A 17,737-nucleotide genomic window follows, 5' to 3' on the forward strand; every position below is an offset into this window, starting at 1 on the left:
CCAGCCCCCCCGCGTCCGTCCGCCCGTGGGTCCCTCTGGGCCGGGATGGCCGGCAGGGAGCAGATTAAAACCGATCTCAGGGGCGGCATCCCACCCCCCCACACCCCCCCCGGACATTTCTTTTTTTCCCTGACGCAAGAGGCTGAAGTTTTCTAAATTCCCAGACGTGCCACCGAGAGTTTCGTTTCCTCCTCCCTTGCCACGCGTGGGGCCGGGACACGGGGGGAGCGCACCCCCGTCCCCCCCCAGCCCCCTCTCCGCCGCCGGGGCCGCGGGAAGTTTCTAAGCGCGGTGCTGCCCCGGCCGGTCCCAGCAAAGCCGGGCTCAGGGAAACCCGCCCCGCCGGGCCCCGGAGCCTTGGGTGGGTAGCACCCCCCGGTAGCCAGCACCCCGCTGCCGGAGGAGGGGGGCCGCCCCCCCAAAAACCCACCCCGGCACCCGCGGGACGAGGTTTCGAAATTTAACCCTCCCCCCCTAAAAACGGGGATTTGTCCCAGAAAAGCGCGCGGGCGGCCGCAGCGCTGCCAGGCGGGGATGCTGCGGGGACCTGCCGCGGGGAAAAATCCGGGAAAGGACCAACCTTCTAGGCTCGGGTTTTCCTCCTCTTCCTCCCGCAGGGCCGGCGCGTCCCGCCGCGGGCGTTTCCGAAAGGAAACTGCCCCATCCATCCTCCTCTGCAGTTTATTACTGCACGCTCGGAGGCTCATTGTCCTTTGCGGGCAATGGATGCCGGTGGTGCTGCTTCTCGCTTCGACAGAAAGAAGACGAAATTCCATTCGTTTACATGTTTTATTGTTGTAAACATTAAAATTGTCTTTCTCAAAGAAAGAGTTATCAAGAGGGAAAAAAAAAAAAATCAGCGTTTCTAACTGTCATACACCATAGAAAAAAAGGCAGCGACTCGTATCGTGTGCCAGACTGGGAATATACAAAGAAAAAATACTACAGAATATGGCAATATTAAAAATATTACTCAAACAGAAAATAATATATTAACCGACAATTTTAGACATAAAAAAAAGGAACAAAACAAACCAAAAATTCAAAGTGCTCAGTAATTTCCAGGGAGTTATGTATAAGCACTCTGGAAACAGTCAAAAGCTGCTGCATGCAAGATTTGTTTAGCTTTAGACAACAAAATAATCAAGATATAAACTTCTTTTTTAATCAACATCAACAGTACATACAACACTTACAAACAAGGAATGTCGGACGGTGTTTACAAACACTATGTGTCCCTTTGGGGAGGATTTCGGGTTCTGTAATACTTGTGCCCACCTATTTTACAATTGAGAAAATGTTTGAAGCTTAGATAACTACCAGTCTTTATAAAAGCTAACAGACTACATAGTGTCTGAAATACTATTTATAGAATATAGACATTACTGAAATAGCAAGTGCCTATAACATCGTCACCCTAGAATCGTCATGCTTTCCTGGTACGGAGAGATTTATTTTTCTTTCTCTTTATTCTCCCCCCCGCTTTTTTTTTTTTTTTTGCAAACACGTTTAGCTTTTATTTTTAATTTTTTTCCTTAGAATTGTTTCCCATATTTCTTCATAAATAGGCACAGAATAATTTTTAAAAAGCCAAACTGCATCTGATAAATTTACAAGCCTTCGCCTTCTTAAATGACATGCCACCCACGCAACATTTAGGTTTTGTATATATTACAGCTTTCTTTTACAGCAGAAAACTTTAGTCTTTAGGAGGGTGAGACTTGTGGGTCACCTTAACACTTTGTTTGCCACCGTATGAGTCTTAGCTGCGCACCCGGCGTTGCCAGATATGTTCATCTTTTTAATCAGAAGTCCTTAATAATAAATTCATTTATAAGCTGATAATAAAAAGTTTATACCATGGTATTTGTGTAGTCCATGATCTGCATCCATGATGCCCCAGAGCCAAAATGCCCATTGACGTTCTGCCTGCAGGAGGTTTGCAACACTGGTCGGGGTGGGACGCTGGCACCCAGAGGTGCTGCTCTGGGCCCCGGCGAATTCCCCGTCGGACGGGGGAAGTTCCTCTTCAGTTCAGTGGAAGTGCACGGGAAGAGTCTTAGAAAGGTAAAGTGTCCAGAAAAAGTTTGTCGATTATTGCTGGCGGTGGCACCAAATCCTCCAGTTTCAGGTAGAAAATGCGCTGCAGCCCCTGCGTGCAAAGCGTGCGAAGTTCGGGGAGCTTCCCCAAGAGTTTGGACAAATAGTTGGGGCGATTCAGCCCCCCGTTATTAAAAGTCACATGGTCTTTGAGACAATTTACAATCTTGTTTTGAAGTTCTTCCACCCTCTTGGGTTCTTTAAGCCCGTGCCTCTCTGCAAAAGAGAAGGACGTGGCCGTTACGGGTCTGGTGCGGAGAGGAAGGCGGGCGGGAGGGAAAAGGAGCTGCCCGGCGGGGCCGGGCGGGAGAGAGGGGACACTGACCTGTGACCATGGCCAGGGCAGCGATGCAAGAGAAGGCAGAGATATCGATGTTCATGTTTTGCAAGTTGGAGGAAAATTCAACAATGGAATCGATCCACTCCCCAAAGCCGCGGACGCACTGCAACCGGTGCAGGACCACCCCGTTGCAGAAGATAAGCTTTCCCTCCACTGGATTTGACCTGGAAGGAATGTGACAGCCCCAAAATGAACAGATGAATGAATGAATGAATGAATGAATGAATGAGGAAGAAAAAATCAGAGAGGGAGAGGAAAAGAAAGAAAAGGAAGAAGAGAAGGACAAAAGATTAAAAAGAGAAAGAGGAGGGGAGGGAGAAAAAGAAGAAGAAAGAAAGAGAAAGAAAGAGAAAGAAAGAAACACAGAGGGGGAAAGAAAGAAAGAGAGAGAGAAAGAGAGAAAGACAAAAGATTAAAGAGAGAAAGAGGAGGGAAGGGAGAAAAAGAGGAAGGAATAAAGAGAAAGAGAGAAAGAAAGAGGGGAAAAGGGAAGAAAGAAAGAAAGAAAGAGAGAAAGAGAGGAAGAAAGAGAAAGAGAGAGAAAGAGAGAGAAAGAGAGAAAGAGAGAAAGAGAGAAAGAAAGAAAAGAAAGAAAGAAAGAAAGAAAGAAAGAAAGAAAGAAAGAAAGAAAGAAAGAAAGAAAGAAAAGAAAGAAAGAAAGAAAGAAAAATAGAATCGATGAGAGAGTGAAAGAGAAAAAAGAAAAAGAGGGAAAGAAAGATTAAAAGGAAAAAAAAGGACAAGATGGGGGGAGAAAAGCTAAACAACTAATTACTTGAAGAGCAATAAATGAAGGATTTAAGAGGCACCTAATTACCGAGGAGTTAATAAAACGCAGATCAGTGGACCTTGAAAGGATCTGATTTCATAACCGCCCCCAAGTTCCCCCCTCGGGTTGTGCCCGCTTACCTGTACGCCAGCCGCAGCACGAACAGCTCCAGGAAGGCGGATTCAAAGAGCAGGTCCTGGTCCGTCTTAGGAAGGTCGGTGAAGCCGGGGATTTTTTCCGCCCATCCTCGGATGATCTCCATGGAGCCGGTCAGGAGATCATAGAACTGCTGGATGTGCTGGGTGTCATCTCCGCTCATCTGGTAGTCGGGGTTAGCCTGGAACTGGAAATTCATTTTAAAAAGCACTTAATGAGGTTCTCTAAAGTATATAACCCGTGAAATTGCTAACCCCGCTCCTAGTCGGGGAGCCAGGTTTTTTCTAACAATTAAACCTCTCTCTGACCAGTGAGGAAATTAGCTGTGCCGGGGCAATTAATGCAATTCCGAGCGGTGCTACGAGCTCGCCGCTGCCCGTGCGCGGAGGGCGGTTTCTGCGCGGCCCGATCCCGGGGTTAGGGCAGGGCAGAGCCCCCGGCGGGGCGGGCAGGAGGCAGGCAGGGCGGGCAGGGCTCGCCTCTCCCCCCCCTCCCCGGCCGGGCGGGTGGGCGCAGCGAGGTCCCTACGCGAGCTCGGTCCAGCTTACCCTGGAATAGTCCAGGCTGGTCATAGCCGGGTTGGAGTCGACATGGGCTCTCACCAGCGCACTGATCAGACTCACCGGGGGAGAGGGGGGAGAGGGCTCCTGGGGGCTCTTCGGTTTGGATGGCAAGCGACCCCTCCGGCCTTTTAGGCTGTCTGTGCGCACCACTGCAAAGAGAGAGGCTGCTCAGCCACCCCCGGCCCGGCCCCCGGGCTAGGTGCGGCTCAGCTAGGCTCGGCCCGGCTAGGCGCGGCCCGGCTAGGCGCAGCTCGGCCCCGCGGACTCACCCTCCTTGACCATGCCGACGGCCAGGCACTTCTGGAAGCGGCAGTACTGGCAGCGGTTGCGGCGGCGTTTGTCCACCGGGCAGCTCTTGTTGGCCAGGCAGACGTACTTGGCGTTTTTCTGCACCGTGCGCTGGGGGGGGACACACGGACAGGGTGGTCAGCCCTGCTCCCCAACTCTTTATTTGCTTTTTTTTTTGCTTTTCCCTTTTTTTAAAAAAATTTTTCTCTCTTTTTAAAAATTTATCTTTTTTTTTTTTTAATTTTTCTCTTTTCGTTTTAATTTTTCTCTTTTTTAAAATTTTTATCTTTTTTAAAATTTTTTCCTCCTTTTTTTAATTTTTATCTTTTTTTTTAAATTTCTCTGTCTTTTTTTTTTATTATTTTTCTCTCTCCTTTTTTAAATTTTTCTCTCTTTTTTCCTTTTTTCCCAGGGCATTTAACAGGAGAAAATTGATAGCGTTAACATTTGAGCTAACCCCGCAGCTCCTGGCTGTGTTTTATATGCCAAGAGGAGGGCAGGAGACGCTCGGTAAATACAAATCCGTGGGCATTCATATTATTTACATTCCTTGGAGACCTCCTCTATTTAAAATGATAAGATTATTCAATCAGGATGGCGAAATAAAGAGATCACTTAATTTTACCACAGGGAATTCTGTTCCACTTGGTTAGCTCGGCCACAGTTTCTCTGTCCTAACCAATTTCCATCTGAAGGGGAAAGCGGCTCCTCGCCCCGGCGGGTCCGGCCGCCCCCCCTGCCGGCCGCTGCCCGTCCCCCTGCCCGTCCCCCTGCCCGCTCACCTTGAAGAAGCCCTTGCAGCCCTCGCAGGTGCGGACGCCGTAGTGCTGGCAGGCCGCGTTGTCCCCGCAGACGGCGCAGAGCCCCTCGTTGGAGGGGGACCCCCGGGAGGGGGGCGAGGGCACCTGGCTGTCCAGGAGCTGCGGAGCGTGGCCCAGCTGCAGCCCGGGGAAGGCCATGGAGGGCTGCTTGCGGATGGGGTTGGGGACGGCGAAGGCCTGCCCGTCCACGGCGTGGTGGCCCCCGGCCGGCTCGGGGTTCATGGGGACGTGGAGGGGCCCGTCGAAGCGCATCTGGCAGCTGGAGACGGGGGTGCCGGGGGGCGACTGCTTGAAGGAGAAGAGGGAGAGGCGGGAGACGGGCGTCTTGCGCTGCTCGATCATGTGCGTGGTGGCCACGTAGTTAGGGTGGAAGTTGTGCAGGGAGCCGGGGTCGTCCCACACGGGGCCGTGCTGCACCTGGAAGCCCGGTGTGGAGGGGGTGGGGGGCGACGAGGGCTTGTAGTAGACGGAGCCCGAGTGGGCCATCATCTCCTCGGACTGCGGGGGCAGGTGGCCGTGCTGCTGGTAGCCGTGCATCGGGATGTCTTCCACCTTAATGGAGGACTGCTGTCCGGAGAGGGGCATTTGGTACAAGCAAGGTGGCTTCACGTCGTAGCTGGTGTTGTAGTTGTCCATAAAGGTGCTGAAGCTGGGCAGGGAGGTGGTGGCCGTGATCTCGGTGTTGGTGAGGTCCATGCTAAACTTGACAAACTCCGGGGTTAAGAAATCGGAGCTGTACTCGCCGGCGGAGTGGTAACCGTAGCTCTGGGAGGCCGGGCTGGCTCCTTGGGGCGAGGATCCATACTGCGCCTGAACACAGGGCATGGCTGCGAACGAAACACGGTCAGATAGACTCGGCCCCGCAAAGCCGCGCTCCCCCCGCGCCGCCCCGCCCCGCTCCGCGCCGCTCCGCGCTGTCCCGAGGTGGGGGGGGTGGGGTGGGGGGTGAGGCGCGGATCGAGCCGCGGAAGCCAAGCGCACAAACCTTCCGCCGCGTTAGAGGCGTTGTCGGGGGAGCTGAAGGCGGACAGTGTCGGAGATCGGCGGAGAGCGGAGTTTCCGCGGGTTTAGAGCGCGGAGGAGGAGCCCAGCGCGCCGGCTGAAACACAGACACACAGAACCGCTCGTGGGGGGCCCCGGGACCCGCGGGGGAGCCCCCGGGAGCCGCGGAGAGAGCCCCGAGACCCGCGGAGCAGCCCCGGGATCCTCGGAGCAACCCCGGGACCCGCGGAGGAGCCGCGCTGCGCCGGCCCGGGGGGTGCGGGAGCGGTCCCGGGCACGGCGGGGTGACCCGACAGCACCCCCAGACCCGACCCCCACCCCGCCCTTCCCGAGGAGCCGCGTTGGATTTGGGTTGGTTTTAGGGGTTTTTTTAATCGCGAAGAAAACTTTCCGCGGGCGCGCTGTCAGGCGGCTGTCGGAGCCCCGCACGCGTTTACCCCCCCCCCCCCCCCTTCCCCGCCCCGATTTTTGGGCGAAAGGAGCCGGTTCGGTGTTTCCGTCCCTCTCCGGGGAGAGGCGGGCGGGGCGCGGCGGGGGTGTGTGTGTGTGTGGGTGTGTGTGTGTCCGTGTGTGTGTGTGTCCCCAAAAAAACCCTTCCCCGGGGGTCTCGGCATCCGCGCCGGGCGCCGGTGACAGCCAGCCCGGGTGGGAGCTTCACCCACGGGTGACACGCGTCCACGGGTGTCCCGTCACGGGGAGCGGCACCCCCCGAGCGTGTGTCTGTGGTCCCCCCCCATGCCCCAGCCTCTCCAGGAGGAGCGCGGCGGTCCCCACGCGTGATGGGAGCACGGAGGAGCCGCCGCGCCCACGGGTCGCGCGTGGAAACCCGGCGTGTGTGCGTGTTGGGGGGGGACACGCGGGACACAGCGGTCTGCGTGCGCGGGGACTCACCGGAGAGCGGGGACCGGCGCATGCATCCAAGTGCCGGGCGGCGGCGGGGAGGACACGTCGGGGCGGCGGGCGGAAGGACACGTCGGGGACCCGAGCGGCGGCCGGAGTGTCCCTTCCCCGCAATGTGCCTTTGTTTATGTGGGCTCCTCATTCCGCGGCCAACGTGCACCTCGAGCCCCCCGCGCGTCACCGCGCGTCAGCGCCCCCCGCGGCCAATCAGCGGCGCCGAGGGGCCGCCCTCGCCCCGCCCCCTTGGCCGCGCGCTCCCTTTGGTAAATTTCCGACGGTGACATCACGGCGCGGGACACGCCCCCAAGTGGGCACCCCCCCCAAAACACCCCCCCCGAAACACCCCCCCGAAACACCCCCCCTAAATACCCCCCTCCCACCCCCCCTAAACACTCCCCCCACACCCCCCCAAACACCCCCTAAACACCCCCCCCAAAACACCCCCCCTAAACACCCCCCCACACACCCCCCCGCACCCCCGCCCCGCGGCCGCCCCCGCCGCTCCCCCCTCCCGCCCCGTCCACGCGCGGCGCACGAAGCGGGGGGCGTGGCCTCATTTGCATAGAGGGCGGTGGCGTCCCCCGCCCGGCGTCAAGGGAAAAAGTGAGGCCGGGGCGTGGCGGCGCGTGTCTCCCACCCACCCCCACTCTGGCGTCACCATTGACGCAACCGCCCGGCGCGCCAAAAATAGCGCGCGCCCCGACGGGAGCTCCCGCGGCGGGGACCTCCCCGCCGCCCCCTCCGCGCGCTTTTTGGGGGGGAAAACCCCTTCTTTGCGGAACGCTCCCCCGAGCCCAGAGCCGCCCGCGACGCGACGCCTTTTATTGCTCGCCCCCCCCCCCCGTTTCTTACAAACGCGCACGCGAAGTTTCCGCGTGTTTTGTTTTTATTTCCACCCCCCCAGCCCCGCCCGCGCGCAGCCCCCCCTATTTGCATCCTTAAAAGTACAAGTTTGGATCAGCGCGGGCTGGAGAAAGCGAAGGGGGGGTAGTGTGATGCAAAGAAGGGCTGGTTTAGGAGAATTAAGGGCACGGCACTTATTAAAAACCTATCAGGAATGTTAATTTTGAGGTCCACATGGCGTGGGCTTCAGCGGGGTCGCTTGGCCTCCTCCTCAGCAGTGAGCTCCGACCCCCACCCCGGATCTTCCCATGGGACCCTCTGCTGTGGTCCAGCCTGAAAAAAAAAAAAAAAAAATTTAGCAAAAAAACAAAAGGCCCAAGTCCCATAAGGGCACGTCCTTGCCCGCAGCCACACACCAGGACGGTGCGTCTGCTCACAGGTGCTTTTTTCTGCCAAATTCCAGAGGTGGGAGGCAGCAACGGTCAGGTGCAGGCCCCAGTCATCAAACCCTGTTGTGCGCAGAATGGCAGAAGAAAAGCCCGCCCAACCTGACCCTAAAAGCTGCCGTTTTCAAGCAGAAAAGCCTCGCCTTGCGCCAACACCCCGCGAAGCGCTGCGCCGCGGTTCCTGCGAAGCCGCGCTCCTTCCGAAGCCGCTTCTCTCGCCGCCTGTCACCGTCGTCCCTGTGGAACGTTTCTCCCTGTCAGCTGAAACCTCCCAGACCCCACTCAAACCGCTTCCCACCACCCCGGCAGCTCCGTCCCACCGCTCTCCCGCTCCTCCCGAGCCGCTCCCGAGGCTCCTCCGAGGGCAGAGGGATGGGGGAGGCTGGGAGGGCAAGCGGGCAGCGCTGTGCGGGGCCTGTGGCCCGCCAGGACGAGTTAGCCCGATGTTTCCCCGGGTGGCCGCCTGCAGCTCAGGGGTGCTGGCCCCGCACGTCCCCTCGGGGACGGGCACGCGGCCGCCAGCGTCGTATCGCGACAGTCGGCCCAGGCTCCAGTTCTAACATCACAGAAGACACTTGCTGCAAAGGCCCTTATAGGGATAAGTAATACATCTAATTACCATATCCTTAGAATAGATGTAATATAAATTTCATTACTCACTTAAAAGTTCTAAAGTTAACAGCATAAACTTGAAGTTGAGTAATTAAGTAATCCTTATATAGACACTTATTAAAGTATTTATACATATTATCTTAAATCTACATCTATCATTTTGCCAATTAAAATTAGGACTTTAATTGCAATTAAGTAATTTAATTGCCAATTGAACAGCAAAATTGCTAAGTGACTAATTTTAATGCCTATTTTAATTACCAATCATGACTGGGGAGGGAGCTAATCAAGCAGTATCAGAGTAATGATGTGAAAAAAAAAGGGAGAACAAACATTCAAGACTACATGCTTTTAAAAAAGAACTCTAAATTAAATAAATGCAAACACAATTTCATACATGTGGGGAAATGCTGTATTTTGGTATCTAAATACACGAGCACAAAGAACACGTTTAATTAAAAAGAGCCATCGCTCTTCCCCCAAAGTGCTGACGATGAAGCACCCCTTACCCATCTTTCTGCATTCGTCTCCCCCAAAGGGAACCCCAAAACTGAGCATGGGCGGGAGATTTGCACCTTCACTGGCTCGGGAGGCTGCGCTCCCTCGGAAATCGGTGCTTAAAACCAGAAAATCAGCAAGTTTAAGAAGACCCAAACGCCCCTCGACACCAGACGTGGGGAAACAGGGCAGCACTGATGGGCCAGAGGCCCCCCTGCCCCCCCAGGCCCCCTTGGAAAACGTTTGGGTGGTCACTGTGTGCCCGCGTGAGACACCCCCTGTCACACCGCAGGGTGAAGGAGACACCCCCAGCCCGGCTGTCACGGGGAGGGGGAGGCCAGGGCACAACCGGAGCCGTTATCCCCCACAGCGCATCTTGGTGCTGCTCCCTTCAGTCCCGGGGGCCTGTTCCGGCTCCTCCCCCGAGGAAAAGCGCAGGCGTGTGCGCACACACGCATGTTCACGCCGAGGCACACGTGTGTCACCACAGCCCCACGCCCTCCCGTCGGTGCTTAAGGGCCCAACGGTGAATCACGAGCATTTCTGACCCTGACCAGCCCATACAGGAGGACCATCCCCGGGGCGTACTCCAAAAAGTAAAAATCCATCTTCCTGCGAGGCTGCAGCCACCACTAATGAGGTTTTTCCCATCTGCAGCTCATTAGGACGCTTCCACGGGAGGACGCGCGGCAGCTGACCCCGCAGGCCGTGTTTTGGGGACCGCCCGTGCGTGGACCTGCTCCGCTGCACCCTCGTTAGCAATAAAAGCGCAAAAACCTCCCTGTCGTTCCCGCCGCAGATTCCCAGGGTCTGAGGGAAAGTGACGGTGTTTGTTTAAGATTAAGCAGCGCGGGAACCAATTGGCGGCAGGCGCAGCGGTACCTCTACGAGGAGACAGCCCGTGACGGGATCACAGCCCCCGTGGTGGAGTTTACGTTGTTCCAGGCACGAGGGCAGCACCACGGGCTCCACGGAACACTGGCCTCCAACGGTCTGGTGATGCACAAAGACTGTCCTGGGGCGTCAGGGTGCTGTTTGTCCTGCACGTGGGTGATGCCAGCCTCGGTGCCTCGGGGGACGTGGCGGGTTTGCTCCTTCTCTTCTCCCCGGCTGTGCCCGCGCCGTGCAGTGCGTGCAAAGAGGGTGCTGCAGCGGCAACGTGGCTTCTGCCCCACAGCAACAAGCTCCCGACCCTCAGGCCACGCGTGCAGACCCTGTCGAACACGGGGGAGTGTTTTGGGATGGTGTTTTGGGAGAAGGAAGCTTTCTTTCCTCTTCAACAGAGCAAATAAGATTTACAGAAAGGCAGCGGGTATCAGAAGACACAATGTGTGCGAGCGGGTGACACTGCTCCTCTCCAGAATCCCCGCACCAGGCCAAGAGCCCGTGGCCCTGCTGAGGGACGAGGTGGTGCCAGGCCCCCGGAGCACCTGCGGCCCGTCCCTGCTCTCCGAACACACACTGCAGAAGGACGTCGACACTTACGTACACCGGTGTTACCACTGAGAGACCCAAAACGAGCTGTACCACGCCTGTGAGTACCTTCCGGAGGGGAAGAGGAGTAAAGCATCCTTCTGTCCAACTTCACTTCAGCACTTCTTTACGTGAGGTGCAACATCGCGAGACCCAAACCCAACCGGCGAAAGATCAGCGTCTTCACTGCAGTGGCTGCTGCGCCAGCACTGACCCCCCTTCCGGGCCAGGACAACGGCCCCAGCCCCAGGCAGTGAGTGGCAGTGCGGGCGTCCGTCTGTCTGTCCTGCAGAGCCGGCTGGTTTCCCCATGGAGAGCGAGCAGCTGGGACAGGAGTTCCGGAGTCGGACGCTGATGCAAAGGTCGAGCCCTGACGTGAAGTTTGAGCCCCAACGTGAAGTTTGAGCTCCAATGTGAAGTTCAGGCCCCGACCTGAAGTTGTTCAAGCCCCAACGTAACGTTCAGGCCCCGACATGAAGTTTGGGCCCTGACACGAAGTTCAAGCCCCGACGTGAAGTTCGAGCCGTCCGAGCGTGGAGGGGGGCTCGTTGCCAGACTCGCACGCGCCTGGAGCAGCTCACGAGCACTCCACTACCCCCGTTCCATTTTCCTCAAACTCCCACAGGACCATCCCTCTCCTGTCCTTCCTGCTCTGAGCCCCCTCCTGAGCCTCAGCCACGCTGACGGGGTCCGACGACGGAAGCGATTGACTTCGGTAACGTTGATTTCCGCCCAACACGCGGCTCTTCGACGGGAGGCTACAAAGCCGTGTTTTCCCTCCATTATCAGCGGCTGGCAAGCGCAGTGGGTGGCACGTCAGCTGTCGGGGTGGGTGCGAGCAGAGGCCAGGGGGGCTCGGCCGCCTCCTCCGCGCGGGAGCAGTGGGGTCCCCCGGCTCTCACACCGGCCGGGCACCGGCCATAGCGCCCGCCCGTCCCTGTCCCCTGCTGCGCCGCGTTTTTCCCGGGGGATGTTTGGGGATCCCTCGAGGTGAGGGGCTAAACGGCCCATATGGCACGTGCGGAATTCCAGATGCTCCCGGCCCGGCCGCGCTCCAGCTGCCGTTACAACATCTGCCCCCCCCCCCGGCGCCATCCAGCTGTGCGGGAACTGCTGGCAGAGCGCTGCCAACCCAAACCTGGCTGCCGGCTGCTCCCCCCCCCGCCCTCCACACACACACAGACACACACACACACACACCCCCCGACGCTACCTGCCTCCGCCGCCGGTGCGGTGCAGCGCGGAGCAGCGCGGACGGGAGCGCGGAGCCGCCGCCGCAGCGCGTCAGCGCCCGTCAGCGCCGCGGCCCGGTGACGGCAGCGACGGGGCGGGGGGGGACGGGGGGGACGGGGGGGGCCGTGACGGCTTGTGGAGGGGTGAGGGGGGGCGGCCGCGGGAGCGCTGTGAGGGGCTCCCCCAAACATCCCCCCACCCCACCCCCGCCGGGCTTGGAGGCGGGCTGCAGGAGGGTGTTGCTTTGGAGCTTTTTTGTTGGCTTTTTAGGTTTTTAAAAATATTTAAATTTTTAATTTATTTTTTTCCACACGTACAACTTGTCCCCATCACGGCGCTGGAAATGATGCTGCCCCTCTCCAGCCTGGGGCCCACCTCGTCACGCGTGTCCACACACACGTGTCCACACACGCATGTCGGGGTCCATGGGGGCAGCCCCTGCCCGGGTGTAGCCCCTCACCTCCGCACCCGGGAGCCCGTCGTGGTGGGGGTTTGATGTCAGCCGAGCGTCTTCAGGATGGGACCGACTCCAGAAAACGGGGCTATTTTCAGCACCTTGTGAAGTTTTTCTTACATAAAGCGCACATCTACACACTCAGACGCCCCCCACGCACACACACTCTATCGCAGACGTAGATTGGATTTTTATCTTGGCAGCGTTTTCCTAAAAGGTTTGAAAATGCCCAAAGTAGTGACTACGCTGCAGAGACTATTATAGCTTACCGGGTGCGATTCATTCCCGAATTTCCGTCACCTGAGGGGGACAGAGCAACCCCGGGGCTGCCCTGGGCCCCTTGGCCAGCACCGGGATGCGATGGGGAAGAGGGGTAGGGACGGCAGAAACGTGGAGCTGCCCCGTTCCAGCTCTTCCAGTCAGTTTGCATCTGGTAGAAGACATGAACGTAATTCCACTTGTTTTCCCCCAGAATTACTGTGTGCAGGCCGTGGAGCGGCGGGTCCCTGCCTGGACAGGTGTGGGTGACCCCAACACCCAGCCCGTCAGCAAACCCCAAGAAATGACACTTGAGGGATGTAGTTATGTCACGAGCGCTCTAAAATAGCATAATTACACATTGTTTTCCCTGTATTTGGGGAATTGACTGCCAAACCAGACAGAAATCTGGATTAATTAACTACTTTCTTTCAGCAAAATCCTTTTTGTCATTTTAAGTGAAATCTTCTTTTGGGAGGGATTTTCTCGATGTATCTGGGATCCTCCCCACTCATACCATCCTCAGAAACACACTCCCTGTGACTGTGGGAAAACAAAACTTGACGGAAGTTGCTGCAAGGGGCAGGTTTCCAGCGCAGCCCCTGGCCGCAGCTCCGGGAGCACAACGTGGCCAGAGGTCCGTGTGTGCAGGGAGCGGGGGGTGATGGGCTCCAGAAGTGCCTCTGGTTCTGCCCAGGCGCTGTGCAGAGCTGGAGCCAGGACACACACAAAAAGTATTTTTTTCCTCCAAGATGTTTTTCATTACGTGGGGCCTCGTAACAACAGCATGAGGTTGCTGGGGGCGCAGCAGCTGGTGCCAAAACCATCTGTTGCTGAGGACATCATGGCATCGTTATCTTCCGTCCCGCGCGGCGGCCGCTTGCATAAGGCCTCGCAGATGTGAAACAGTGCAGGAGGAATGTCTGGTTTGACCGAGTTACCACGAGCCTATTTCTGTAACCCCCGACTAGAAGCCGTTCGCTGAAGCCCTCTCAAACACTCTGCTGTGGGATGGACTCACTGCCAAGGGCGGGAATCACAGAATCATCGAGGTTGGAAAAGCCCTTGAAGCTCCTCCAGTCCAACCATGAACCTCACACTGACCGTTCTCAACTCCACCAGATCCCTCAGCGCTGGGTCAACCCGACTCTTCAACCCCTCCAGGGATGGGGACTCCCCCCCTGCCCTGGGCAGCCCATTCCAACGCCCAACAACCCCTTCTGCAAAGAAATACTTCCTAAGAGCCAGTCTGACCCTGCCCTGGCACAGCTTGAGGCCATTCCCTCTTGTTCTGGCGCTGGTTCCTTGGCTCAAGAGACTCATCCCCCCTCTCTGCACCCTCCTGTCAGGGAGTTGTAGAGGGCGATGAGGTCTCCCCTCAGCCTCCTCTTCTCCAGACTAAACCCCCCCAGTTCCCTCAGCCGCTCCCCATCAGACCTGTGCTCCAGACCCTGCACCAGCTCCGTTGCCCTTCTCTGGACACGCTCGAGTCATTCAATGGCCTTTTTGGAGTGAGGGGCCCAAAACTGAACCCACTCATCGAGGTGTGGCCTCACCAGTGCCGAGTCCAGGGGTAAGATCCCTTCCCTGTCCCTGCTGGCCACACTAGTGCTGATACAAACATCATAACACACAATAAACAATATAGTCTTCTTTGCAACATTTGGAAGATGGTAAGTAATAAACACCGATCTGAGAAAGAGTAGCATTAAGTAAAACCACCCAAACTGTAGCTCAACCTGCACATAGACGGAAGGAAAACTTGGGTTTTTTTCTTCTGTTTTAACTAAAGGGGATCTGGTTCTTCAATATGAAAAAAAAATTAGATTAAAACTGAGGTAAAAACTGAATCCCATTAACATTACAAGTAAATAAAAATATTTTTTTGGATGAGAGACCTTTAGTGATCATAAAGAGAGAAATCAAAACTGGATTGTATATTCACCAGATTGTTCAATACAATCGCCAACAAAATTGGGCCATACTGATGCGATAAGCAAAAGGAAATATATTAGTTTCCGGATCACATCATCCTAGTACAAGATATCATTGGAAAAGCAAGTCAGTTTTTCTATCAGTCAGATCGCTGCTAAATTAGCCCATACTTCTCAGCAGGCGGATCCACAGAACTGGCCCCTGTTGACGTACCGATAATGAGATGTAAATATATTGCGTTCTGGTTCACAGCGAGTCAGCAGCTCACCACCGCTCACCAACAGCCGCCTCACGCAAACTGCCGCAGTCAGGCTGGGCGGGCAAGCGTCGCCAGGCTCTCGGTAGCCACCGCAGGCGGGAGCGGGTCTGGGGCCAGCAACACCGAGCAGAGGCAGCGGTTGAAGCTTTCACAGAGCATCGGCCTGATCCTTCCCCCCGGGCACCAAGCGGTAAGGATGTGGTTACGCCAGCTCGGGGCTGTGCGGTTGCCGTCAGCCTGAACTCACTGCACCAAACCCTGATTTAAGCAAGAGAGGGTTTAGTGCCCGGGGAACACTCGCGTTCACGCCGCGGAGGCAGGATGAAATCCACGCTCCTCGCCCTCGCGGAGGTGGACGGTGTCGTGCCGACGGCAGCCTGCGGTCCGCGCCGCACGGAGCACACGTGGAGGGCGCAGAATCTGTACCGTGGCGCTGGAGGAGAAAATCTCCACTGCTGCACGTGGAATGAGTTCAGATTAATGACAGGGCAAGGAAGGGGACAATGTTTTCATCTTAAATCTTCAGGCTGTGAGGCTTGGACGTGTTTCTCTGGAGTCAATGGTACCTTCTATGTGAAGGGGCAAGAATCGGTTTGGCTGAGTTCCCAGTTCCATGGGAATTAGACATTGTTTTATTAAGGTTTTTAAAGGAAAAAAAAAAAAGGTTAGTCTAATTTTTTAAGAAATATCAAGTCTTACTCTTCCTCATTTACCTAAAACAATGGTCGTGTAGTGGCTTCGTAAGAATTTATTCTCCCTGCTGTATGAAGATCCCATTTAACACACACTGTAATGGTCCTGTGTGTCTAATTGTTGTTCAGCCTTATACCACGAGACTTTGACACTGCAAGCTCACAACGATCTAGACTAGCATTGATGAAAATCTAGAGCAGGGAAAACCTCTTTGATAAATGTGACTGAGAAAGCAGCTACCAAAGTAGTAAAGCTGCATTTTTGTTTCCCTGTCAATTCGCCACACCTTCCAGCAGGTTAACATCTGGACAGTGAGTTTGGGAAATTTATTCAGTGGGAATTAGAGCAGGAATTAGGTGGGATATTGAGAAACGCAAACACAACCGGACTCATGACCCTGCCTCACAAGACACTTACTGGCTAACGCAGGCAGCAGAGAAGAGCCGCTTCTCAGGAGAGCAGACAAGGACGGGTAGAAGAGGGGATAGGGAAAGGGCAGGAGGAACGGCTGTGTGGACGTGAGAGAGAACGTTTTGTTTTAAATCTTGTCAATATATTAGCAAGGCGGAGTGGGCAGGCCCACCCCCTTTCACTGTCAATACACCCATCCAGTACTGAGACTAATTTCAATCAAGGAATCAGAGGAAAACTTGGGAAATACCATCAGTCTGAGGCCTGAGTTAAATGCTGTTACTAATCATCTGAGTGGCATCCAAATCACTAAGTCTGGGAGGGTAAAACGAGGGGGAAAACTTGCCATAAGATTAATGAGTGAAATGCAATTAACCATTCTCAAAGAACAGGCAAAGCGCTAAACATTCCGGCCAACATTCTGCGGGAGCGCCCTGAGCGCAGCTCTGACGCCATGCGCGGCGAGGAGCTGACTCGCAGCCAGCCCCGAGCGTGGGGGCCGGGGGGCCCGAGCCCATCGCCCCATCACCCCCCTGTGCCAGGGCGTCTGGAGGTTGGTGTGTGCCCAGCCGACAGCACCCACACTCTGCGCAAGAACAGAAAGCAGAACCTCACAGGTGCACGAGGGATTTTTCTGGTATTTTATTCCATCGCTACTTTCTGGCTCTGAGTAACCTCTTCTTTCTCAGTCTTAGCATCACAACAGGACAGGCAGTTTAACCTCCAGGTCCGCTGAAGGAGTCACCACACCATACACTGGTTTGTCTTCCACGAGATGAACTTGAGAGTCCATGTAGAACAGCCCTGATGGGAATTTGTTCACTCAAGTCACAGCAATAAACTCCTGTCCTGAGGGTGTCTCAGTTATTTGTGTTCCTGACGTCCATCGCCAGTGAGACTTTCACTTTTGTTTTTTATTAACAACAAATTCTTGATGTCCTTCGGCGTATGATGCGTTTTCACAGTTATTTTTAGGTTCATTTGCTGCAATATGGCTCCCTGGCAGCAGAACCACAACAGGATGTGATAGATGTGTTCTAGACGTTGTTCTAAGACTGTTTTTGTGCTCATCTACTCGCACTAGTGCAGTGGAATAAAGCAGTTATTCTGATATTTTTATATAATGAAAAAATATATAATAATTACAGAATTCATTAGTTTTCTAATTCAGTAATTATAATATTACTGAAATGAGAGAAAATTTAAATCTTCCAGTTTCCTATCAGCTCAAAAGTAGCCTAGTAACAAAAAATAAATCCAATTGTACTTTTTGCAGGAGCTATTAGTAGCAGCCCTTATTTTGGTTTTTGTTCTCTGTGAGCCTGGGTGAAGAAGTCTGCTTTCCCCCATGGTTCAGGAAAGTGGAAAAAGATGGGTTTGGATGAGAATATTCATGATTTGTGAGGGAGAGCATGCTGAGTCTAGCAGGGCCCTGATTTGCAGAGGAGGCAAAGGGAATAATGGTTCTCAAAAACTTTAGAAACGCAGCCTGTGCTGGTAAAAGCAATGAAAAGGCTATGCTTCTCACAGGAGACGGCTGACCCATGTTTCTCGGAGGGGGCCGTGCATCCCCTGAGCCACTCTCTCCACGGCAGCCCCGGAACCGTGACGTGGTGGGGGGCACTTTTGGGGATGAAGAAGGCTAACAGTCATGCTCCCTCGTTATTTTTTTTTAAAACGAAC

The 17,737-nt window shown here is 55.2% G+C and overlaps 1 protein-coding gene across 2 annotated transcripts; it reads right to left on the minus strand.

Annotated features, from left to right (window-relative positions):
- Positions 1–775: 775 nt before the first annotated feature.
- On the minus strand, positions 776–7,207 carry NR4A2 (nuclear receptor subfamily 4 group A member 2). Of its 2 annotated transcripts, none has more exons than XM_074873887.1 (8): positions 6,931–7,207; positions 6,023–6,136; positions 4,999–5,864; positions 4,198–4,327; positions 3,989–4,077; positions 3,350–3,552; positions 2,426–2,604; positions 776–2,316 (listed from the first exon to the last, which is right to left on the minus strand). In XM_074873887.1, exons 3-8 carry the CDS (start codon positions 5,860–5,862, stop codon positions 2,060–2,062), a joined length of 1,722 nt encoding a protein of 573 aa, XP_074729988.1. In that variant the 5' UTR covers positions 5,863–5,864; positions 6,023–6,136; positions 6,931–7,207; the 3' UTR covers positions 776–2,059. The 2 variants fall into 2 exon arrangements, with proteins under 2 accessions (XP_074729988.1, XP_074729987.1); XM_074873886.1 differs by having other exon boundaries at positions 3,914–4,077.
- Positions 7,208–17,737: the final 10,530 nt, after the last annotated feature.

The sequence above is a fragment of the Strix uralensis genome, chromosome 6 (assembly GCF_047716275.1).
Source record: "Strix uralensis isolate ZFMK-TIS-50842 chromosome 6, bStrUra1, whole genome shotgun sequence".
In the NCBI taxonomy this organism is placed as follows: Eukaryota; Metazoa; Chordata; class Aves; order Strigiformes; family Strigidae; genus Strix; species Strix uralensis.